The sequence below is a fragment of the Peromyscus maniculatus genome, chromosome X (assembly GCF_049852395.1).
Source record: "Peromyscus maniculatus bairdii isolate BWxNUB_F1_BW_parent chromosome X, HU_Pman_BW_mat_3.1, whole genome shotgun sequence".
Lineage (NCBI taxonomy): Eukaryota > Metazoa > Chordata > Mammalia > Rodentia > Cricetidae > Peromyscus > Peromyscus maniculatus.
The window spans coordinates 84127628-84152127 of record NC_134875.1 but is presented as its reverse complement, the minus strand read 5'-3'; the positions used below and the strand labels follow the sequence as shown (position 1 = coordinate 84152127).

The 24500-nt window shown below is 42.0% G+C and overlaps 1 protein-coding gene across 3 annotated transcripts in view; it reads left to right on the top strand.

Annotated features, from left to right (window-relative positions):
- The window catches only part of Ogt (O-linked N-acetylglucosamine (GlcNAc) transferase), a 43985-nt gene that overhangs the window by 5716 nt on the left and 13769 nt on the right, over nucleotides 1–24500 (top strand). For all 3 annotated transcript variants that reach the window (XM_015999616.3, XM_006981124.4, XM_076562883.1), the window contains exons 4-12: nucleotides 6639–6707; nucleotides 10145–10261; nucleotides 17084–17163; nucleotides 18933–19128; nucleotides 19383–19523; nucleotides 20035–20135; nucleotides 22480–22633; nucleotides 22716–22817; nucleotides 23169–23348. In XM_015999616.3, coding sequence (XP_015855102.1) covers nucleotides 6639–6707; nucleotides 10145–10261; nucleotides 17084–17163; nucleotides 18933–19128; nucleotides 19383–19523; nucleotides 20035–20135; nucleotides 22480–22633; nucleotides 22716–22817; nucleotides 23169–23348 — 1140 coding nt within the window. The remainder of the gene's footprint in view (nucleotides 1–6638; nucleotides 6708–10144; nucleotides 10262–17083; nucleotides 17164–18932; nucleotides 19129–19382; nucleotides 19524–20034; nucleotides 20136–22479; nucleotides 22634–22715; nucleotides 22818–23168; nucleotides 23349–24500) is intronic.

Below are 24500 nucleotides of genomic sequence, written 5' to 3'. Positions count from 1 at the left end.
ACATGAACGAAAAATGAAAGCTAAAAAGGGCCTTCTGTGCCCAAAGGCAGCCCTTGTGCCAGCCTGGAAACCATTCTGCATATATGCCTGGCTCTTGACTCCAGTTTCATAATTTAGCAAACTGAAGCTTATTTTTAGTAGTTTGCCAGCTTTGTGATAATTTTTCATTTAATATCTTTTAAACAATTATTTTTAAAGTTAATTTTGAAAATTTAAAAACTTCTATTGCTTTTATTTTAAAAAAAGATAAAAATCACTGTATGGAATGGCTGTTTTAACTGTTAATTGAGATGTATAGAGTTTGGGTCTGGGCCAGTTGTTTGTTGGAATGACTACCTTAGTATAGCTACATATTTTTATTTGTGTGTTCATTACAATAAATGATTTTTATTCATTGAGTTTTTAATCTAATGAGAAATTGCATAGGCTTGCAGATAATGAAAGTAATTTCTTACATAGTCTTTCATAAGTTCCCCGTGTGTATTTGAAATTTGAGTTCATTTGTAATTTGTATTGCAGTCCTATCTAGTTACTAACAGAGTGTTAGGCAGCTAACCTTGAATGGGCTGCCTTTGGGGCGTGGACTTGATTCTTCCTAAGGCCCAGGTAGTCCATTGTTTCCCTTCAGGAATCAGGGCTAGGTTTCTCCTTTTCTTGTTGACTGTGTAAACTCGGCTTGGCTCTTTTGCACAGTTGTAATCTTGGTTAACTTTACTCTGGTCATTTATTTTGACATTGGGTCTTGTGTAGCCTAGGCTGGTCTCTAACTCACTAAGTAGTTGAGGACGACCTTGAACTCCTGATTTTCCTGCCCTTGCTTCTGCCCAATGCCCAGTTTATGTGGCACTGTGGATAGAACCCAGGACTTTGTGCATGGCCAATAAGCACTCTTCACTTGAGCTAGATCCCCAGTCCTGGCTCAGGTTTTTAGTTGCCTGTCGGTGTAGTAGAGGTTTACCTTTGCTGACAGTTGACCATAGGATTATATTGAGAAGGGAAATTAAAGTGAGCAACCAGGCCATGCTGCTATCTAAATATATGCTATGCATAGTTTGTATTGTTAAATATCTAACCTATTAACAGGAAACTTAACATCATGTATTTCCAAAGCAAGATAACAATAAAACAATGAGTTTACTTCTTAATGGCATTGGGGTGGCCCCCACCTGGCTCTGTTTCTTGTAGGGAGAGATGCTAGCTACTTTTATTTCTCTGTTCTTTTTTTTTTTTTAAATAATTTATTTAACTTTATTTTACACGCACTGGTGTGAGGGTGTTGGATCCCCTGGAACTGGAGTTACCGACAGTTGTGAGCTGCCATGTGGGTGCTGGGAATTGAACCCGGGTCCTCTGGAAGAGCAGCCAGTGCTCTTAACCACTGAGCCATCTCTCCAGTCCTTATTTTCCTGTTCTTTTTTTAAATTTTTTTTTTTGGTTTTGTTTTGTTTTGTTTTGTTTTTTGAGACAGGGTTTCTTCTGTGTAGCTTTTTGCCTTTCCTGAAACTCACTTTGGAGACCAGGCTGGCCTCGAACTTAGAGATCCATCTGGCTCTGCCTCCCGAGTGCTGAGATTAAAGGCATGTGCCACCACTGCCCAGCCCCTGTTCTTAACAGTAAGAATAAAAATGGAGTTGTGTGAACTCCCTCGACTTCACTTCAGTACACCACAGTGGTTGTGTTTTAAGTTTTCAGGATGAAACTTCCTGTCAAATGCCTGTCGACAATTCAACTCTGCCAGTGTTTTGAGTCTGTTCCTTACAACGTGTTCTTTGTGCTATATGCATTGCTACTCTAGCATGGGCTGAAATTGTAAGTGCAGTTGGCAGTCTGAAAAGAAGCTTTTTTTTTTTTTTTTTTTTGGTTTTTCGAGACAGGGTTTCTTTGTGTAGCTTTGGAGCCTGTCCTGGATCTCGCTCTTTAGACCAAGCTGGCCTCGAACTCACAAAGATCTGCCTGCCTCTGCCTCCCAAGTAAGTGCTGGGATTAAAGGCGTGCGCCACCACCGCCCCAGCTGGAGAAACTCTTATTTCGGTTTTGTAGAAGTGAAAAATTAAAATGTTAAGTTCATCTTACTGATTTTCAGCAGTGCTTCTCTTGTAAGTTTATAGATACTCAACTTAAAACTTAGTCTGTGACTGTATTACAGAAATTTTGAGATAGAGCGGTTCCATATTTTTATATTTGGAGCTGCCTTCTGTAATGTTCTATAGCTTAATCCAGTTGCTGAAATTTTCGTGTGTTATATTTTAAGGCACTGTTTCCTCTAGTGTTCTTTCTATGTTGGCTCGTTAGAATTGCCCAAACTTGGCAGTCCCTCTATAAATTATGCATACAGTTGTCCTTGGTGTGATAGCTGTGAGCCTGAGTGTGTAAGTGGTTGAGAAGTTGTTTCTGCTTGGATGGTGGGTAACACAGTGCTGAGAGTGACTGGCATCCCATCATGCATTCCTGTCATGTTGATTTTGTTCGTGTGAGAGTCCCAGAGAGCTGAACTGTGAGGAAAACCTTCCATTTCTACTTCTCTGTACTCTTTTTGTTAAGGTTGCTGGAAAGGGTCACATTTAAATATTCAAGGGCTTCTTGTTGCTTACAGTGCTTGGTGAGGAGTTGGGGAATGTGTTCTGGAGGGGTTATCTTGTGAGACACCTGACCCATAAAGGAAAAAAATGATACGAGTTCCTGGTGATTATTGTTGGAGAGTATTAATCAGAGGACTTCCTTGAGAGGTGCTTAGAACCTAAGCATTTCTGTAGGAAGGTAAACAGCAAGTAGACTTACCAGGCTGAAGTGGTGAGTAAGTAGTAAGGAAGTGAGTGTCGTGGAGCAGAGTCAATTGGAAGACTTGAGAAGAATAGAGGCTGCCGAGTTTGAATTGAATTGGAGAGGCAGTTGAGAACCATTGGAGGTTTTCATCAGCCCGATTTTCCTCAGTGTGTGCCTATGTAGAGGGTCTAGAGGTGGAACATTAAGAGGAAAGCCGCTGGAAGCAGTTGTTACACTGGGGGGTGGGGGTGGGGATAGTTACATAGGTCTACCTTATTTCTGGTTCCTTTAATCATACTGCTTTTTCCCTTGTTTTTGATGCCTTATTTCTTTAAGTCGGCCCAGCTTAAATCTCTTTGAGTGTGTATGTTTAACTTATTTTCCTTGGCTTTAGATATATTATTAAATCAAGGTTTTCATAAATATTAGCTATGGATGGGCAGAATGAGCCAGGTTTAAGCAAAGTGATTCTCTTAGATACTATTTTGATTTGACAGATTAAGCAGAATTTGACACAGGGTTTTGAATGGACTTTTGGAGAATTGTAGTGTTCTTGTATTTTGTAGACATTTAAGTATTCATTCGTGTGTGTGTGTGTGTGTGTGTGTGTGTGTGTGCGCGCGCGCGCGCGTGTGTGTGCATGCATGACTATGTATGTGTAGATTTGAATTTCATGATTATGATTATTTTGTTTTTTAAATATATTGTGGTTATGTATATGTGTGTTGTATCTGTGCACATGGAAGCCTGAAGGCGGTGTCAGATCCCCTGGAACTGGAGTTATAGGTGGTTTACAGCTGCCTAATATGGGTGCTAGGAATTGAACTCAGGTCCTCTGGAAGAGTAGCATGTGCTCTTAACCATTGAGCCATTTCTCCAGCCCTATTTTGGCATTTTTGAGAGTGATTCACACTTAGTCTAGGCTGGCCTTGAACTGACTGAGTAGCTGAGAATGACTTTGTATTCTTGATTATCCTGCTCCCACCTCCCAAGTGGAGTTATTATTATTTTTGGTTTTTTGAGACAGGGTTTCTCTTTGTAGTTTTGGTGGCTGTCCTGGATCTCACTTTGTAGCCCAGGCTGGCCTCAAACTCAGAGATCCGCCTGCCTCTGCCTCCCAAGTGCTGGGATTAAAGGCGTGCCCCTCCACTGCCTGGCCCATGTGCCACCATGCCAGCAGAGAGAGAGAGTTGAGTTTGTTTTCGTGGTACCAGGGATTGAACTCAGGCCTTGTTGTATCCCAGGCAAGTGCTGTGCCTCAGAGCTCTACTCTTAGGCACTCTACTTGTCTACTTATAGGATATGTTTTGCCTTTTCCTAAAGTGGACTTATTATTTTACTGTAATCTTGAAGGTATTTATATTCTCATTTTCTTTTTTTTTACAGCTCTGGAGATCAAACCTAGGGCTTTTGGCATCCTACTTAATTATTTTCTACCAACTGACTTACATTGCCAATACATAAGAAAATCTATTTTTGTTGTAGGATGCTGTGATGAATCTAGATGATATAACTAAATCTTCCACTAAGAGTTCATAGAAACTAGCTGGTAAAATTATGTAACAGTGGGTAAAAATATATAGGTGGGGCTGGAGAGATGGCTCAGTGGCCCCGAGCACATACTTTATCTTCCAGAGGACCCAATTTCAAATCCCAGCACCCATGTCAGGCAGCTCACGGCCACCTGTAACTCCAGCTCCAGGAGAATGCAATACTTCTAGCTTCTGAGGGTACATGCACTGATGTTCACACCCCATATTCAAAATTAAAAACAATAAAACAAATCTTTAAGAAAATACAGCTTTGGGCTGGAGAGATGGCTCAGAGCTTAAGAGCACTGACTGCTCTTCTAGAGGTCCTGAGTTCAAGTCCCAGCACCCACATGGAGACTCACAACCATCTGTAATGAGATATGGTGCCGCCTTCTGGTGTGTGTATACATAATAAATGAATTTTGAAAAAAAAAAAGAAAAAATACAGCCTTAAGCCAGGCATACTCCTTTAATCCCAGCACTCAGGAGGCAGAGGCAGGTGGATCTCTGTGAGTTCGAGGCCAGCCTGGTCTACAGAGCGAGTTCCAGGACAGGCACCAAAACTACACAGAGAAACCCTATCTCGAAAAACAAACAAACAACAAGCAGCCTTTGGGCCCTTAGTTATTGTAGTGTTTCTGATTTTTGTGGCTCAGAGCAGCCATAGAAATTGGTGAGACTCTAACATATCCCCCACTAAGAAGTGGTAGAGGGAGCTTCTGTAAGCAGATTTAGACGTAGCCTGCCAAACAGAGGGCTACCTTGTTAAGGTTCAGAGGAGGAAACCTACACAAAGTGAATAGCAAGGTTATAGAATTCATTATTTCTCAGAACACAAATAGGATTCCAAAGTGCTTAGACTAGTTACAGAAGGTGATTAGTTGGTATTAAGATTAATGAATGGTACCTGTGAGTTGTTTGCATGTTTTATTTATTCGTGTATTTATTTAGAGTCAGTCTGATTCTGTAGTGCAGGCTGGCCTAGAACTCACTATGATATTAACTGCGGTTGGGGGTGGAGCTGGAACTCATGATGGTCTTCCTGCCTCAGTTTCCCAAGTGCTGGGATTACAGGTGTGTTTTACTGTGCTTGGTACATGAGATGCTTTGAGGATTACTGTCAGCCTGTTCTTAAGGCCACTACAAGATAACCATACTCTTCCAAAGCATCAATCACTGCTTGAGGGACAGCAAGCACTAACTCAGGCGGATCATGGAATTGTCCCAGCTTAGATAGCCATTACCTTTTTGGATCGTCTAGTGGATGACCGTAAACAATACAGAGGCAGTTTATCAGTAAAACTAACCGATTCTGGAAACCATTATACAGTTGCTCGAAGGGTAATATACATGACAATTCTTTGGAATATTTAATAAAATTTCACTTTGTAGGATTTAGTTTAAGGTTCTTTCACCCACGTAACAGTTTGGGATGATAAACGTGCCACATATTGCCATTATCTGCTTGTTATTGACTGGTAAATTCCACTGGCAAAAGCAGACTGTGCAAATAAAAATTTAAGCTCACTATCTGTTGAGCGTGTCATCCGATGAACGGACTGGTGTGTCAGGGCTAGCAACACAGTTGAGCTGCTAATAAAAAGAGTCAAGCGCTTTTCATTATTCACCCACTCAGCTCTGCTGGCACTTCATTCTAATGAGTAATCTCGTGGCAGGTGGCAGGATTGAGGCTGTGGCTGGATGGTAGTCCTCCTGCCTGGGCAGGAAGTGAAGTAAGGGTTTCTAAATAAGCCTGGGAGTCAGAGGGTCAGTTTGTTGACAGGTAATCACTTGCTAAGTGCAGCACTGTTTTTCCTACTGTGGAAAATTTCTGCTCCTTGCTACAGGAGTGATTCATCATAACCTTGAATTAAACAGTTGAATAAATATTCAGTGATTTTTTTTTTCCCCAACCAGGTGATGTTTGGAGGGGAGAGAGGCTCTAGAAAGGTCTTGTAGTTGTAAGGTCTTGTGTTTGAAACTGATGAGACCAAATGCATTTGAAAAAGGATGTTAGACAGTTCCATATACCGATCTCCCAGCCAGAACTGGAGCAGCAGCTGATCTCAAAACATTTATATCTGTGTGGCCGAAGATAATATTCATACTAAGCAAGAGAAATAAATTGTGTAAATATTTTGCAAATTCAGGTTAGATTTTTCACCATCAGGTTACCTTTGGATTTTCTGGGAATTAGAAGATGACTTGTGGGCCTGTGCTTAAGGTTGTCAAGTGCCGCTTTTAATTGACAATACAGTGGCAGAGCTAGCTGTGTATAAGTGATGGTGGGATATTTTTGATGAGAAAACAATATAACTAATGACAATATCTCTGGGTTTCTAGGATTTGTACTGTGTTCGCAGTGACCTGGGGAACCTGCTCAAAGCCCTGGGTCGCTTGGAAGAAGCCAAGGTAGGTGTTTGCTAGAACACATTTAAGCATTAGTTATGAAAACCTGTACCTTTTGCCAAGTCTTCAACTCTTCATTGAGCTATCTTCACAAAATAGTCCTATGAAACTGAGGAAAACTATCGGCATGACTTGCCTCAGACTAGAGCAGGACCAGGCTTTGGCATATCTGTTCTAAATCTGGGGGTAAAGCAAGACCGTGAGCACTGTGGAGCGAGCCTTTCTGCCGAGCTAGATCATCTCTATAACAATGGGCTCCATCATGATCTTATGTGGGAATCAATAACATTCCTTCAAATCTGAGGCTTGCCTGCTAGTGACAAGCAGAGTGCCTGTGATTTGGCTCAAGACGCCTATATGATGCAGGTGCCATTGAAAACGCTGCTCTTCTAAGTCCTTTGTGGCTTGTAAGTGGAGAAGAATTTCATCCAAATGTTACCCTGTAATACTGGCATTTAAAATTCTTATTTAACCTTCCTCCCTTCATCTTCCTCACCCTTTTTACAGTGGAAGAAAGGCTGTTAAAATATTGCAAATTATCGATTGGAACCTCCTGCCCTCCCTGTCCTCACTTCCTCCCCAAATTCCTTTTTCCTCTTTCCCCAATCCTAGTTGCCTACCTTCTTTTTCTTCCTCACTTCCTTCTTTTATTCCTCCCCACCCACCTCCTTTAAAAAAAAATCAGAAGGACAAAGCTGGTTTGTTTGGGAAATGGACTGATCGAAAGAAAACTTGCCAAAGTGGAAAGGTGGCTTTTAGCATTCTGTGTTTCCAAATAATGAATTTGAACACCAGGTTGGGTTAATTAAAGCTTTTGGTATAATTTACAATTAAATTCATAAATGCAGTTGTCTTGTTACAAGCCACCTTACGCAACCGCGCTGCAGGGGTGAGGAGTGGGGAGAAACCAGAATGCTTCTGAAACTCCCACCTGTTGCTCTGAGCCCCACGCGCATGCTAATGCGTGGAGTGTATGCGCAGCGTAGCTGTCTGTTTGACTGCTCGTCCAGGGAGGGAGAAGGCTTTGCAGCACCGCCTAATGTTCAAAGCACTAGTTTTAAGTGCAAAACTCACAAATTCTGCCAACACTATGGATTAACCTTATGTAGGTTTCCAGCTGATGAACTATGTTGATTTCAATCTTAGCTGATAAAGCAATTGGTAATTTCTAGAACAAATATCTGATATGCTCCTATCAATTGTCACCCCACCAAGCGGACAGCTAACATGAATTGCACTTCACTGCAGCTTTAGACATCGGTTTAGGCTGAGACGTTGCGCCTGCCTTAGGTTGCTGACTTCTTTATTTCAGAGCTCTGGAGACACCTAGTTTGAAAAATGTCATTCTGTTTTTTTATTTTTATTTTTTATTTTTTTTGTGAGAACTTAGTAAACCAGAAAATACTCTTGAGTGAAATGCAATGTATTTCTTTTGTAATCAGTGCATTTGAAAATTCAAGCCAGCATATATTCCTAGTAGATGGCAGCAAAATTAAGTTGTCTTTGTAGAAAACGAAGAGCCTTTCTTCCAGCAAAAATCCCTGCTGTATGCAATAGCCCTGATTAACCCTCTCCCTTCTGCATGTTTCCCATGTTACAGACTTGAGACTGTCCTCATTCCCATATGTAATAGACATCCAAAGAATTTCAATTGCTTTGTTGAACTTTTACTAATGATCTTGTTTTTATTTTCTCTCTTGTTTTTGGTTTTTCACCATTGATATTGTATTTAGAAGGTTTCAGGTGGGTGAAACCTCCTATTCCATGCGTAAGGTGCCTCGCTGAAGGGAGCTCGAGGCCTGGATCTAGGGCAGACACACAACCTCCTCCTCCTCTTCCAGCAAGGAACGCACCGAAAAGTCACATGATGAGAAATATGGTAACGGGTTTGTAACTGCCACAGCAAAACAATTTGCCTCCATGCCTGAATCTTCTGTCTTGTGGCTTCAGAAACAGCTTAAAATAATTTTATTTACAAGCAAGTTATGTAAAAGAATGTTTTATACTATAGCCACAATTCTGTCAAAAATAAGTAAAAGTTAATTAAGATATTAAAATTATTAGATAATTTACTAGTAAAAGCTTCTAACTCTTCTCGTGTTCATTTTTTTTCCTTTTTCTTCTTTGTTTGGATTGCAGCATTCTGCTCTTCTGATGATGCGCTGTGACCCTGCAGTAGCGCAAAGGCTGCGCAGCGTTAATGCGCATTGCGTGCGAATGAGCCCCTGTGAACGGTTGACTAGATGAGTAATCTGATTGACTGGCTCTCTCAGCCCTATTCTGTAGCCTTTTTTGGATAAAATTGGGTTTTAACGTACCTTGAGTCCAACTAATCTCATTAAGCAAATATTCTCTACGGGCCTGTCTAGTAGATTAATGGATCTGGTTGGCCGTTTGCTGCGTCTAGGGGTGTTCTATGGAGCGCAGCAGGTTCGCAGCGATTGCGCAGTGCGATGCTGTTAGGTGGCGCCGGCGATGTTTGCGCTCGCATTACAGGGACCTCAACCTAGGTGCAATCCTGTCATGTGAGGTTTTATTTTCTTCCTCCTCAGAAGAGAGGCGTGTGCTGTGAGTCTCAAGAGTCTGAAACTGAAAATGTAAAATGATGCTGACTGACTTGGCAAAAACATTTTTGTATGGCTCAGTGGCTTAGTTTTCATCTTAAGGAAAAAGAACATTATTGTGAGCAGCATTTCCCTCAATTTTTTGGGTTTTCTATAAAATGCATGATGAGAGATTGAAGGCTTGGGGAAGTTCTGTAGGAAAGAAACTTTTTGTTGTTTGCTTTGTCTCCTCTCCCACCCTTCAGCTCATTTTAGAGCTGAAGATGATCTTGAATTTATGATCCTCCTGCCTCCGTCTCCCAAGTGCTCAGATGACAGGCCTGTGCCCCTATACCCAGTTTAAGAAATCTGTTTTCTATTTTAGTTGATTATGAAATTGGGTGTTTTTTGTTTTTTGTTTTTGTTTTTGTTTGTTTTAGTTTTGTTTTTCCTGTGTTATGTCTTGGCATTTTGCAGAACACCTTTTGGGAAACTTGGGCTGGGGAACTTAGACTTCTTTGGTATCCTGTCTCTAGACACCAGTCTCTAGAGCCCGAAGGTATTCAGATAAGAGGAGTACGACATTAGTGTTTAGCAGCACCCAACCTCCCAGATGAGTCCCGGCATGAGGATTACTCTTTGGTTGGCAGAACTGAACATGGTGGTTTGCACTTGGGTTCTGGTGGCGCAGGCGCAGGAGCAGCCAGCTGTGGCGGCAGCGCATTAGTTTTGGCGCAAGCGAGCCTATGCTGCAGGGTCACTTTTGGCTGGTCAGAGAAGAAATAATGATATCACCTTCTTCCCCCTCCCCAATCTTTTTTTTTTTCCCCTTTACAAATTTTCCCCTTTCCCCTTATCTCCTTCCCCTCTCGCCTTCTTTCATTAAACCCTCCTAAGGCATGTTATTTGAAAGCAATTGAGACGCAACCAAACTTTGCAGTAGCTTGGAGTAATCTTGGCTGTGTTTTCAATGCACAAGGGGAGATTTGGCTGGCAATTCATCACTTTGAAAAGGTTAGTCATTAATAATTGATATTTATGAAATGCTTATGTGTACAGAATGTTCTTACTAGAATAAAACAGTAGGCATTTACTTAACCAGCTGTGCAGTAGTTTTATTTCCTTGACAGGACTGCAGCATTTGCAGGTGGTATATAATAATATGGCAGTTTCGGGGAACTGTACTGAGAGTGTACATTAGTCATTGAAAATGTGTGGTTTTTTTTTTTGGTTTTTAGAGACAGGGTTTCCCTGTGTAGTTTTGTGCCTTTCCTGCTTTCCTGGATCTCACTCTGTAGACCAGGCTGGCCTCAAACTCACAGAGATCTGCTTGGCTCTGCCTCCTGAGTGCTGGGATTAAAGGTGTGCGCCACCATTGCCCGGCGAAAGTGCTATTTTATTTATTATCGTTATTTATTTATTTTTGGTCTCATTCTGTATAGACTGGCTTAGAACTTACTATGTGGCTCAGGTTGGCCTTCAACCTAGTGGCAATCCTCTTAAGCCTCCTGAGTGCACGGATGAAGTACCCCATCTGATTTTAAAATGCCTTTTTCCCTCCAAGGAAGTAAGGAATCTATTTGGAGTGAAGCAATAGTACGGGTTATAGAGGGAGGGGTACACTGAAGAATGACACAGCTGGCCACATGGGGAGAACTGGAGGGTTCCAAGTGTCTTGAAAAAGCTGATTCCAAGTCTGGAATAGGAAATCACACAACATTGTCTGCAATAACTTGTCATACCAGAAAGCAAGGAAGTATCTGTTTACTTATTGATACACTTGTCTTTTTTTTAAAAAAGGGTCCCATAGTGCTGGGTGGTGGTGTCAGCGGCGCACGCCTCTAATCCCAGCGCTTGGGAGGCAGAGCCAGTCGGATCTCTGTGAGTTCGAGGCCAGCCTGGGCTGCAGAGTGAGATCCAGGACAGGCACCAAAACTACACAGACAGACCCTGTCTCGAAAAACAAAACAAAGCAACAAAGGGTCCTATAGCTAAGGATGGCTTTGAGTTCAACTCTTTAAAGACTCATTGATTTTTGTTTTTATGCCTGTGAGTGTTTTGCCTGAAAGTATGTCTGTCACCGTGTGTGTGCAGTGCAGAGGCGCTGGAGCTGGAGGTAGAGATGGCTGTGAGCCACCAACCATGTGGGGACTGGAAACTCAACTAGGGTCCTCTGGAAGAGCAGCTAGTGCTCTTAACTTCTGAGCCTTCTCACTAGCCCCAAACCTTGAGCTCTTAATCCTGCCTTAGCCTTCCTTCCCAGTGCTGGTGTTAGAGGTGAGCGACACCACATCTGGCTTTATTTGGGAAATAACTATTCAGATTCTTTGCCCCTTTTTAAATTTAAAAATTCATTTGCTCTCTTACTTTGAGTTGTTTTAGGTCTTTACATGTTGTTATTAGTCCTTTCTCAGATGAATAGCTTGCAATAGTTTTAGCCACCATGAGGTGTCTCTTTACTTTGATACTGATTTTCTTTGCTGTGTAGAGTTTTATATCATTAGATTTGTCTGTTTTGTTTTGTTGCCTGTGTTTTAAATACAAGCAAAACAGATACTGTGTGTGATCACACTTACATGTGGAATCTAAAAAAGTTAGTGTCAGGCTGGGAAGTGGGGGTAGGATCCTTAGAACTCAATGGTCAGCCACCCTAGTCAAATTGGTGAGCTCCAGGCTCAGTAAGAGACTCTGGCTCAAAAATAGGGTGGAGAATGATTAAGGAAGACATGTAACTCCAATTTTTGGCATCCACATATATAGAAACTGACTGGCACATACATGTGTATATACATACATCAAACATGTGTGCACATACCCTTCACATGCATCAGTTTCACAGAAGCAGTAAGGTGGTTAATAGATTCTAGTGTAGATAAGGTTGAAGGTAGGGTAGGAAAATATTTGTTAAAGGCTATCCACTTGTAATTGACTGTGGAATATGATTTAGTGAGCTATTACCCTGGATGGTAACCACATTTGTATGTCTTATATATTTCAAAATTGCTCAAAGAAGCTGGACACATGCCAGCTCAAGCCCGGGAGTTCCAAGTGAACCTGGACAACATAGTGAGAACTTGTCTCACTTGACAAAAAAGACTGAAAAAAAAGGGAAAGAAAAGAAAAGCAAAATGAAAAAATCTGGATCTGCTGGCACAGGCTAATAATTCTAGTACTCAGGAGCTTAAAGCAGGAGAGATTATAAGAGTTCAAGGCTAACCTGGGCTGTATAGAAAGATTCGACCTCAGATAATAAGAGAACAACAGAATCTTTTTTTTTTTGTTTTCCGAGACAGGGTTTCTCCGTGTAGTGTAGTTTTGGTGCCTTTCCTGGAACTTGCTTTGTAGCCCAGGCTGGCCTCGAACTCACAGAGATCTGCCTGCCTCTGCCTGGGATTAAAGGCGTGCACCACCACCGCCCAGAGAACAACACAATCTTGAGAGGCCTGGTGAGATGGCTCAGTGGGTAAAGTGCTTGCTGTGTGAGTGACACCCGAGTTCAGTCCCTACAACCCAGGGTGGAAAGAGAGAACCGACCCCAGAAAGTTGTCCTTACACATGCATGAGCTTCACCACACACATACGCATACCCACAACAATAATGAATGAAATAGTTTTGAGTTAAAGAAACCTCTTCACATATATTTGATACAGGCATCATGTAGCCTAGACTGGCCTAGAACTTGATCCTTTCACCTCTGCTTCCTTAGTGCTGGGGATTATAGATGTATGCTACCAAGCCTGGTACGACTACATCTTTAAGGCAGGAAGTGGTGGCACATGCCCTTAGTTCTAGCAAAGGTAGGTGGAGCTCTGTTAGTTCCAGGCAAGCCTGCTCTACATAGAGCGTTCCAGGCTGACCAGGGATATATAGTGAGACCCTATCTCAAACCAAAACCCCAAAATAATAGATTTTTTTTAAAAAGGTTCTCTTTAGAGAAAAAAAGGAAGTTGGCGAGGTGATGAATACATGACCTTGATTTATTTTATTACAATATTTGTTTTGAAACGAGGCCTTTCCACATAGCCCTGATCATGCTAGAGCTCGCTATGTAGACCAGGCTGGCCTAGAACTCAAGAGCTGTACTTCTTCCTTTGGGCCCGGGGTACTGGGATTAAAGGCAGGTGCCACCACACCTGGCTTTGATTGATCTTTTGACAGCATATCCATAGGTCAAACTAGACTGTACCCCATAGGTAACACTCCCCCCCTCCAGTCAGGTAAAGCTTGTTTGTGTATGTGATGGGAGGAATCAAACCTAAGGCCTTGGACATGCTGGACAAGCATTCTGCCATTGACCTATACCCTGAACCCTCTTTATAAAGAATATCCTACATAATGAATGGAGGAACAATAGACTATTACCATTAATAAGCTAGGCATTTAATAGTGGCAAAGAAAGATAGCATTGGACACTATTTGCTGTTATAGGACTAAATAATCCCATCGATTAAGTAGGCTTTCAAAGAAATGAGGGCTGAGTGTAGCTCAGTGATAGAATGCTTGCCTAGCATGTGCAAGGCCCTGGATTCTGATTCTTAGTGCGTGCGTGTGCGCGTGCGCGCGCACACACACACACACACACACACACACACACACACACACACACACACACACACGGTACTGGGTGGAGGGGCACACAGGTAGGTTTTGTGTGCTTCTAGTTTTAATAGTTTTCAAGAGACTGGCTAGATGGCTAAGGGATTTAAGAGCATTGGCTGATGTTCCAGAGGTCCCAGGCTCCGATTCCCAGTACCCACATGGTAGTTTACAACTACTAGTAACTCCAGTTCCAGGGGATCTGAGGCTCTCTTCTGGCTTCCGAGGGTACCAAGTACACATGCAAGTGCACAGATACATACAGACAAAACACCCATACACATTTAAAAAAAGTTGAGCTGGGCATAGGGCACGCCTTTAATCCAGCACTCGGGAGGCAGAGGTGGGTGGATCACTATGAGTTTGAGTCCACCCTGGACTACATAGTGAGTTCCAGGATAACCAGAGCTACATAGTGGGAATCTATCTCCAAAGCACAAAAACAAAAAAACCAACCAAAAAAAGTTTCTAGGAAATGTGTAGAGCAGGTAAACATACTAGAGGGATTTATTTCATCAGCAAAAATGTCAACTATGACCTTGTCTAACACTGATCTGAGTTTTCTTTCCAGCAAGGTGAAGGAGTAAAAGTAGAGGTTTCAAGGCAATCTGGATGATTAAAAGAGATAGGCAGTTCTTCTTTTAGTATAGTGTCCGCTGCTCTTTTTACATTATACTAAATAAGCTGCTTTTCTTTTTTACAAAAAGATTTATTTGGTGATGTACATGTGTGCAGATACTCATGGAGGCTAGAAGAGGGTGTGGGATCCCCTGGCTGGAGTTAATAGCTCTTGTGTGCCACCTGACATGGATCATGGGAACCAAACTCAGTTTCTGAAAGACCAGCAGGCACTGAGTCATCTCCCTGTGTTCTTTTGTAAGAAATTAAATATTCAGGTGCCACATGACCTTAGTCCCAGCATTCAGGAGGCAGAGGCAGTCATCTGTAAGTTAAGGTCTGTGTATAGACCTGTCTGGTTTCTATAGTGAGTTCAGGACAATGAGGACCCTGTCTTAAAAACAATGAAAAACGACAACAAAAACCCTACATAAATAAACAAACAAAAACCAAATGATTTAAAGCTTGTTGAGAAATTGTGTGGGTCCTATTTGGATACCCACTGAAGTTAATCAGAAATGGGGCCACTGAATGGATATTTGGTGTAAAAATTACCTTTATTCTTTGAAGATTTTTAATTATTTTGTTTGTTTTCTTTGTGGAGCCTTGGCTATACTAAAACTAGTTAGATCCGCCTGCCTCTGCCTCCGGAGTGCTGGGATTAAAGGATTGCACCACCACTGCTTGGCTTTAATTTTTAATTCTGTGTGTGTGTGTGGTTGTGTGTATGTGTGTATGTGCAGGTGCCACTGGAGGTCAGAAAAAAGTGTTGGCTCTCTCTGTAGCTGAAGTTATGGTGTGGCAAGTCTCCTGATGCAGATTTGAGAATTGAACTCAGGTCTTCAGCAAGACCATTTTGAGCTCTTAACTACTGAGCTTTTCCCCTCCCCACCCCCTTGACTATATCACCATCTAACCTTTTCTGGCCTGGAACTCACTCTGTAGATCAGGCTGGCCTCAAACTCAGAGACCCTCCTGCCTCTGCCTCCCCAGTGCTGGGATTAAGGGTGTGGGCCACCATGCCCAGTTCATTTTTTTTCCCCATGGAGACAGGGTTTCTCTGTGTAGTTTTGGTGCCTATCCTGGATCTCGCCCTATAGACCAGGCTGGCCTCGAACTCACAGAGATCCTCCTGGCTCTGCCTCCAAGTGCTGGGATTCAAGGTGTGCACCACCACCGCCCGGCACCCAGTTCATTTTTTAAGATATGATAATGATAGTTTGGTTATGTTGGAATGAAAAAGCACTCTTGTCTCCTCCCTTGAATCCATAATTTTAAATGGGATGAAATGTTTGAGATTTGCTTCAAAATTATCTAGAGAAACGGGGAGTAGATTAGAATACATATTAGATAAAAGCATGATTTATGAATTATTAAAGATGATGAGCCAAGACATGCCTTTGTCTTGTTTTTGTGTATTATTGAAACTTTCTATAAAACATTTTTAAGAGGGCCAGGTGTGGTTTATGCCTATAAAGCTCAGCGCTTGGGAGGCTGAAGTAGGATTGCTGTGAGTTCTGGGCCACACTGGGCTACATAGTGAATTCCAGGATAGCAGCAGAGTTAGAGCTTATCTCAAAGCAAAGTTAAAAAACTTTTCAGGATAGCTATCTATGACTGTAGATAACCTAAGCAGAGTGTGTCACCTTGTTATCTGAGAGAGACTTGTTATCTGTGTATAGAAGAAGCCTCTCTAGGAATCTTGAAAATACTTGAAATTATTTATTACCTTTATCTTTTCAGTGTTTTGGTTAAATTTATATTTACTATTCTAGAAAGGATACTTTTCTAGGGCCTTAGGTATACTAGGCTAGCATTCTACCACTGAGCTACTCCCCTGCACCAGAATATCACTTGTTTATTCAGAGAAAGTGTCTCATATAGCCCCAGGCTGCCTTCAAACTCATTGTGTAGTTCAGAATGACCTGAGCTCTGCATCCACCCACCTCCACCTCCCAACTGCTTGGATTATAATAGGCTTGTGCCACGCCTGGCTTAATTTTACAGCTCTAATGACACATTGTACTAAGGACTTGCTAGGCTGTGTTTATGTAACAGGTATATACCTAAGAGCTCACTGCTTGTTTCTGCCACTGTCTTTTAGAAGCGTGAAGCTGACTGACTGAATAAAATAAGGCCAATCATTAAAAATATTCTGCTTGTATGGTGGTTCATGCCTTTAATCCCAGCACTTGGGAGGCAGAGGCAGGTGGATTTCTGAGTTCGAGGCCAGTCTGGCCAGAGCTACATGGTGAAACCCTTTCTCGGAGAACAGATAAAAGGATAAGAAGTACTCTGCTCAGTTAAATTGGATCCATTGTGCTCATGAAGTTGTTTTTTTTTTTTTCCTTTCTTGTGACGCAGGGAATGGAAGCTAGATATGAGTATGCTAAGCAAGGGCTTTACCACTGGGCTACACACCCAGCTCCTCTCTCCAGTTATTTTAATATGAATGAGCTTATAGATGAGAGAGAACTAAATAAGAAATGGTTTTAAAAATAATGAGATTTAGTCTGGAAAATGTGATTGGATATCTAAACTGACTTCAGAATAAAAGCTGAATGAGAAGTTAATCTGACAAAATCCTATCTTTTTCTAAGTAACTGTCTTGTAATTTTTAGGCTGTCACCCTTGACCCAAATTTTCTGGATGCTTATATCAATTTAGGAAATGTCTTGAAAGAGGCACGCATTTTTGACAGGTGAGAATGTTCTGTTTGATCAATTTCCTTGTCTTGCAGAGTGTGGACTAAAATGTGACAACAGCTTTTTTCTTGAAGTACATTTTTTTCTAGAGTGTGGTTTTTCCCTCTTGATGTGTGCTTTGTTACGTTTTACTTATAGATGTTGTTGGCTGACTTTTCCTTGTTGGTTTTCCTGAATGCTTTTATCCTTCCACTTAGTTCAGTTGAAATTTTCTTTGTTGTAAAACTGTTAGAAAATATTAACCTTTTGGACTAAATTTGTTCTTTTGATCTGATTCAGAAAGCTAAGTAAAACTTGACTTTTTTGCTATGTAAAATGAACAGAAAATTTCTTTAAAAAAAAGAATAACAAAAATTTTTAATTTTTTTAAGAAACTGCTCTTCTAATCGTGTGTGTGTGTGTGTGTGTGTGTGTGTGTGTGTGTGTGTGTGTGTGTGTGTGTACTTATTTGTGAGACGGGCTGTATGCACACATGTGTGCAGGTGGACAGCACATGGGAGTCAGAAGAGGACACTGGGTGTCCTTCTCAATCCTTTCCCTCTTCCACCTTATGCTGTTGAGGCAGTCTCTCACATTTTCGGCTAGGTTTGCAGTCAGTTAGTCCCAGGGACCCTCCTGTCCCAGCCCCTTCTCCTGGTCCTGAGGCTTCATGGATGTACATGGCCATGCCTAGCTTGTTAGATGGGTGCAGGGAGCCATACTCAGGTCCTCATAATTACACTCCAAGCACTTTAACCACTGAACAGCTTCCCAGCCCCAGGAATTTTTAATTGGATGTGGGTGGGTGTTTTGCCCACATGCATATATATATATATATATAATCTGGGAACTCTGTGGGGAAGCCAGAAGAGGGCATCAAATCTGGATTACAGATGGCTGGTAGCGCCATGTGGGGCCTAGGATTAAAACTAGAGTCCTGGAAGAGTACCCAGTGCTTATTCTCTGAGCTATCTCTCCAGCCCTTGACTTTTAACTTTTGTTGTCAAAGGAAACATACTTCTGGAGTGGGAATCAACAACTTTTCCTGTGAAAATGTTGTATAGCCTGGCACTTGGGAGTCTGAAGCAGAAGGATTGCTGTGAGTTCAAGCCCAGGCTGGACTATAGAGCAAGATCCTATCTTAAAAAAACATAACAGGGCCTGGGTTTAGTTGTTTACACCTGTAACACCAGCGCTTGAGAGACCAAGGGAGAAGGCTTTCTCTGACTTTGAGACCAGCCTAAGCTACGGAGTAAAGTCTTGTCTCAGAAACCAAACCAAACCACACGCTCCAAACCACAAGTGCAGGCCTGAGGATACTGCTCAGTGGTAGAGCCTTTCCTTGATTAGCATGCATGAGGCCCTAGGTTCAGTTCTTAGTACGACCAAAGGTACATTTCCTATAGTGAGATGTTGGTATTCAGTACAATATATCATAAATTAATTGTCACTAGTTAAAATTAATTGACATTCTTGGTATAGTTATGTCTGGTGTTAATTGGAACAAAATACCGTACATTCAAGTTAGTTGGATTTTGGGCAGGTGAGATAGTTCAGCGGATAAAAGTGCCTGGCATGCAATCCTAATGACCTGGGTTTGATCCCTGGAACCAGTAATGGAAGGAGAGAACCAACTTCACAAAGTTGTCTTCTGGCTTCCACTTGTGTACCTTTGTCTATGCCAACCTGTACACATGTCATAAACACACTTAGAATAATGATACATTTAATATTAGTTGCATTTTGTGTATATGTGTTTGTATGTTTATTTTTGTTTTTCTCACAGGGCTGTGGCAGCTTATCTCCGTGCCTTAAGTTTGAGCCCAAATCACGCGGTGGTGCATGGCAACCTGGCTTGTGTGTACTATGAGCAAGGCCTAATAGACCTGGCCATCGATACCTACAGGCGAGCTATAGAACTGCAGCCACATTTTCCAGATGCTTACTGCAACCTAGCAAATGCTCTCAAAGAGAAGGGCAGCGTAAGGATTTTTTTTGTCTGTCTTTATTTCTTTGTTATGTGGTAGCAAAGTCTTCATTGTACATACTAAGTTTTGAGATGGTTATATTGGTTTTCTTCGGAGTTTTGGTTGATGGGAAGGAGAATACTGAAAAGTGTTCATTTTGTGGTGTATTACCAGCCATTAGGCTCAGTGATGCAGTTACTTAAATTACTAGAACAGCAGTGGTTTCTTTGATTCTTTGTAGTATCTGAACGGTTTGTTTCATTTTCCAGGTTGCCGAAGCAGAAGATTGTTACAACACAGCTCTTCGTCTGTGTCCCACCCATGCAGACTCTTTGAATAACCTCGCCAATATCAAACGGGAACAGGGCAATATTGAAGAGGCGGTCCGTCTATATCGCAAAGCATTAGAAGTATGTTGAATGCTGTGGCTGGGTGTCTGGCCTGTGTGACAGTAGAGGGAAAGCCATTAAGTTTGCCTGCCATTCACCTTTTTAAAAGAGAATCGTTCATTATCTATGTAAGGGCCTATGACAAGCAAGACATCCCTACATTGCGTTCGTTATTTTCTGCATAGATGAGATCTGTACAAAGCTAGTGACTAGTAAGCTGAGTAAAGCTCTTACAATGAAGAACTGAGGTCGGTGTCTAGTGGTTGGTAGGTGTGGTAGGAGTTTAGAAAAGAGGCTACATTACTCAGTGTGAGTTACAGGAAGAGAGGCCTACCTCACGTTTGGAATGAAGATAGGTATAAAATGGAGGAAGCAGTAGAATTTAAGCTCCTAGACCCGAAGAAAGTAAACTTGGAAAAGGTGGAGAGTAGTTAAGGTCCGTCGTGAAGCTCTCAGAGTTGTGGGCGGTAATTGGGAGATTCTTGATCCTATTTAATCCTATCTAATGTCATCTGTAATTGTGACTCTGTAGGTCTTCCCGGAGTTTGCTGCTGCACATTCCAATTTAGCAAGTGTACTGCAACAACAGGGCAAGCTGCAGGAAGCATTGATGCATTATAAGGAAGCCATAAGGTAAGAAATTCAGAGCTCCTTTTTCTAGTTTCAATGTTGAGATTATAATCTATCTTCTCCCCTTCCCTTCCTTGCAAAACCCTCCCGTAGCTGGGCAGTGGTGGCACACGCCTTTAATCCCAGCACTCGGGAGGCAGAGGCAGGCGGATCTCTGTGAGTTCGAGGCCAGCCTGGGCTAGAGTGAGTTCCAGGAAAAGGGCAAAGCTACACAGAGAAACCCTGTCTCGAAAAATGAAAAAAAAAAAAACCACCCAAAAACCCTCCCGAATACCTCTCCTTGCTCTCAAATTCATGGCCTCTTCCATGAATTGTTGTGACTTGCATATATGTATTTGTATGTATATGCAGATATGTCTCTAAATATAATTTGCTCAATATGTATAATGTTCCCCAGAGATATATTTTCAGGGCTGACCATTTGGTATCGGATAAGCACTTGTGCTCGTTCCTGTAGAAGACCATTTCTCCTGCTCCCAGCATTCCTTACATGCCTGTAGTTCTTTGTGTAGGGTTGAGGCTTCATGGGCTTGCCCCCTTCCACTTCAGCATCTCTTCTCTTCCTTTTGTTGTTTTGTTTTTTTGAGACAGGGTTTCTCTGTGTAGCTCTGTCTATCCTGGAACTCACTCTGTAGACCAGGCTGGCCTTGAACTCAGATCCGCCTGGCTCTGCCTCCCAAATCTGGGATTAAAGGCGTGCGCCACCACTGCCTGGCATCTCTATTTTTTAAAGGCTGAGTATGGTGGCACATGCTTTAATCCTGGCATTCAGGAGGCAGATGTAGGTGGATTTGTGTGCGTTTGAGGCCAACCTGGTCTACATAGCAAAAGAGCCAGGCCAGCCAGTGTTAGATGGTAAGACCCTATCTAAAACAAAATTTAGAGACTGGAGAGATGATGGCTCAGGGATTGGAGAGTACTGGCTGCTCTTTCAAAGTACCTGCGTTGAATTCTCAGTACCCATGTAGCGGCTCACAACCATCTGTAAATGTTGTGCCAGTGAATCTGCCCTCTTACAGCTTTCAAGAGTGCTAGCCTGGCTGTTCTGGAACTCATTCTGTAGACCAGGCTGGCCTTGAACTCAAAGAAATCCACCTGCTTCTGCTTCCCAGGTCCTGGGATTAAAGGCCTGTGCCTCCATGCCTGGCTTCTTTATTTTAAAAAAATCATTTAAAATTCTTTGTGTATGGTATCTGTAGTGCATGCCTACACCAGAGACCAGAAGGGGGCATTAGATCCCCTGGAGCTGGAGTAAAGGTGGTTGTGAGCTGCCCCTATGTTAGGTTCTGGGAACCAAACTCGGGTCCTCTGGAAGGTCAGCCCTTTGTTACTTATTTACTTACTTACTTATGCTTGTGTTTAGTTTTTTCAAGACAAGGTTTCTTGCTTGCTTTATGCTTTCTTGTTTTTTTTTTTTCTTTAGTTTTTCGAGACAGGGTTTCTCTGTGTAGCCCTAGCTGTCCTGGAACTCTCTCTCTTTAGACCATGCAGGCCTCAAACTCATAGAGATTTGCCTGCCTCTCCTTCCCAAGTGCTGGAATTAAAAGCTTGCTTCACCACTGCCCGGCTCCTGCTTTGATTTTTTTTAATTATATTTTATTTATGTTGTGTGCATGGAGGGAATGTGGGCATATACTGTGGTGCCCATATGGAGGTCGGAGGACAACTTATTGTTTCCTCTATATGTTCTGGAGATTGAACCCATGTTGTCAGGCTTGATTGCAGGTACGTTCACCTGCTGAGCCATCTCACTGGCATTTTAAACATTTTATTGTCATCTTTAAAAATGATTTGTTTTACTTTTTTTTTTGTTTTTTTTTTCTGGGGGGTGGGGTGGGGTGGTTTGTTGTTTTTTGAGACAGGGTTTCTCTGTGTAGCCCTGGCTGTCCTGTGGCTTGCTCTGTAGCCCAGGCTGGCCTCGAACTCAGAGATCCGCCTGTCTCTGCTTCCTGAGTACTGGGATTAGGTTTATTTTGCTTTTAACTATGTGTATAAAATTCCTTCAGAATCCAGAAGAAGGTCTGGATCCCCTAGAGCTGGACATTGTTGCTAGGAACAGAACTCAGGTTCTAGAAGAACAGTAAGAGCTCTTAACTGCTGAGTACCAACTATTAAATAGCTAAGGATTATTTAATAATTTGTTGTTATTAATAGTTAAAGGTTTGGCATTTGGCAGGTGCTAAAATGACCCCCTCTTCCTCTTTGGTGCTGGGGATTCAAGCTAGGCCTCATGCTTGGTAGGCAAGTACTGTACCACCAAACCACATGTCACCCCCTGCCCCCCCAAATACTTTAATAACAACAAAGATTTTCCACGAGATAATCAAGCCCTTGTCTTCTCCTTCAGAATCAGTCCGACATTTGCTGATGCTTATTCTAATATGGGAAACACTCTAAAGGAGATGCAGGATGTTCAGGGAGCCTTGCAATGTTATACTCGTGCCATCCAGATTAATCCTGCCTTTGCAGATGCACACAGCAATCTGGCTTCCATTCACAAGGTACTGAGTTTCTTCTAACACAGGCACCTTAGCACTGAAGTTTCATTGTAGGAAACTCCTTACAAGCTTGTTTTCTTTCCAGGATTCAGGGAATATCCCAGAAGCAATAGCTTCTTACCGCACAGCTCTGAAACTGAAGCCTGACTTTCCTGATGCCTATTGTAACTTGGCTCATTGCCTACAGGTACAGAATAATCCAGTGTTTTGTTTTTTGTTTTTTTTTTTTTCTGTACTGTTACTACTTTTGAATTTTTAAGTGCTATAATAATCCAAGCCTGGCTGGAGATTGTTTTTTTTTTTTTTTCAGCAAGTGGAAGTCAGGGCAGCTTTCAGCAGTCATTTCTCTCCTAACACATAGGTCCCAGGCATTGAACCCCAGTTGTCTGGCTTGCAAGCCTAATACCTTTACTCACTGAGCCAGCCCCAATACTGTGTTTTTAGTAGGTTACCTAATACTGTATTAGGAAGTCAAATACTTGTAAAATAAATCCCTGGGTAGGTTTTCTGCGTGATAATTTCTTTTTGCTTCCTCTAGATTGTCTGTGATTGGACAGACTATGATGAGCGAATGAAGAAATTGGTTAGTATCGTAGCTGAGCAGCTGGAGAAGAATAGGCTGCCTTCTGTGCATCCTCATCATAGTATGCTGTACCCTCTTTCTCATGGCTTCAGGAAGGCTATTGCAGAGAGACATGGCAATCTCTGCTTGGATAAGGTGACTCTTGCTTTCATTTTTCCATTATCAACTAAAATGCAGATAAATAAAACCATTGCATAGATCAAACGTACGGTATGGCTTTCCCAACTGGCATGTGGTCTGCATCCCCCAAGTTGAGAACTGAAACTTTCTTAGCTACACCAAAGGGCTCTCTTCCCGTGTCCTGTCTTCAGCTCAACTCCCTTCACTCCAAAGGATGGAGACTTGGATTTCTAGTTCGAACCAGTTCATGGTCCTGTTTTTCTTAGGGTACAAACCAAGTTAGGCATGGTGGTGCAAACCTTTAACCCTAGTACTTCTGTAATCTCACACATTCCCAGACAGAGAATTGCTAATTGAGGCCAGCCTGGGCTACATAGCAAGCTCATGTCTCAAAACCAAAAGCAAGCAAAAATCTTCACCAAATAAGAACATCTAAAAAGGAAACTAAAGGCAACAACAATGTAAAGCCCCACTGGTGTTTAAATAGAGTGTATTAGGGTATTATATACTCAACTTTGAGAATTGGAACATGGGTTGATAGAGTTTGGACACAATGGTAGATTAAAATTTATTGATTTATTTATTTTTTAAATTTTTTTGTAATTTATTTTTTTCCGGAGCTGAGGACTGAACCCCCAGGGCCTTGTGCTTGCTAGGCAAGCGCTCTACCACTGAGCTAAATCCCCAACCCAAAATTTATTTATTTTTTTTAAATTATCTTTTTTTTTAAACACAAAAATGCTTCTCTGTAGAATTCCCTAAAATATCATACTCGATGCACTTTTCTTCATCTCGAAGCTTGAGTCTGTTCAGGCTATTTCATAGGCCTCAGAACAGATGAGGTATGAAGCATGAGCACTGTGCAACCGGCCATCACACAACTGCTGACCTTGTAAGGTGCCATCAGACTGGCCACATGAATTAAGTGAAGGTTGCTGTCCAGAGTTTTTCATAATATGTGTTTATATGAATATATATATGTATATGTATATATGTATATATAATTTTTTTCCCGTTTTTTGAGACAGAGTTTCTCTGTGTAGCTTTGCACCTTTCCTTGATCTCGCTCTGTAGCCCAGGCTGGCCTCAACCTCACAGAGATCCACCTGGCTCTGCCTCCTGAGTGCTGGGATTAAAGACATGCGCCATCACCGCCCGGCATGATTT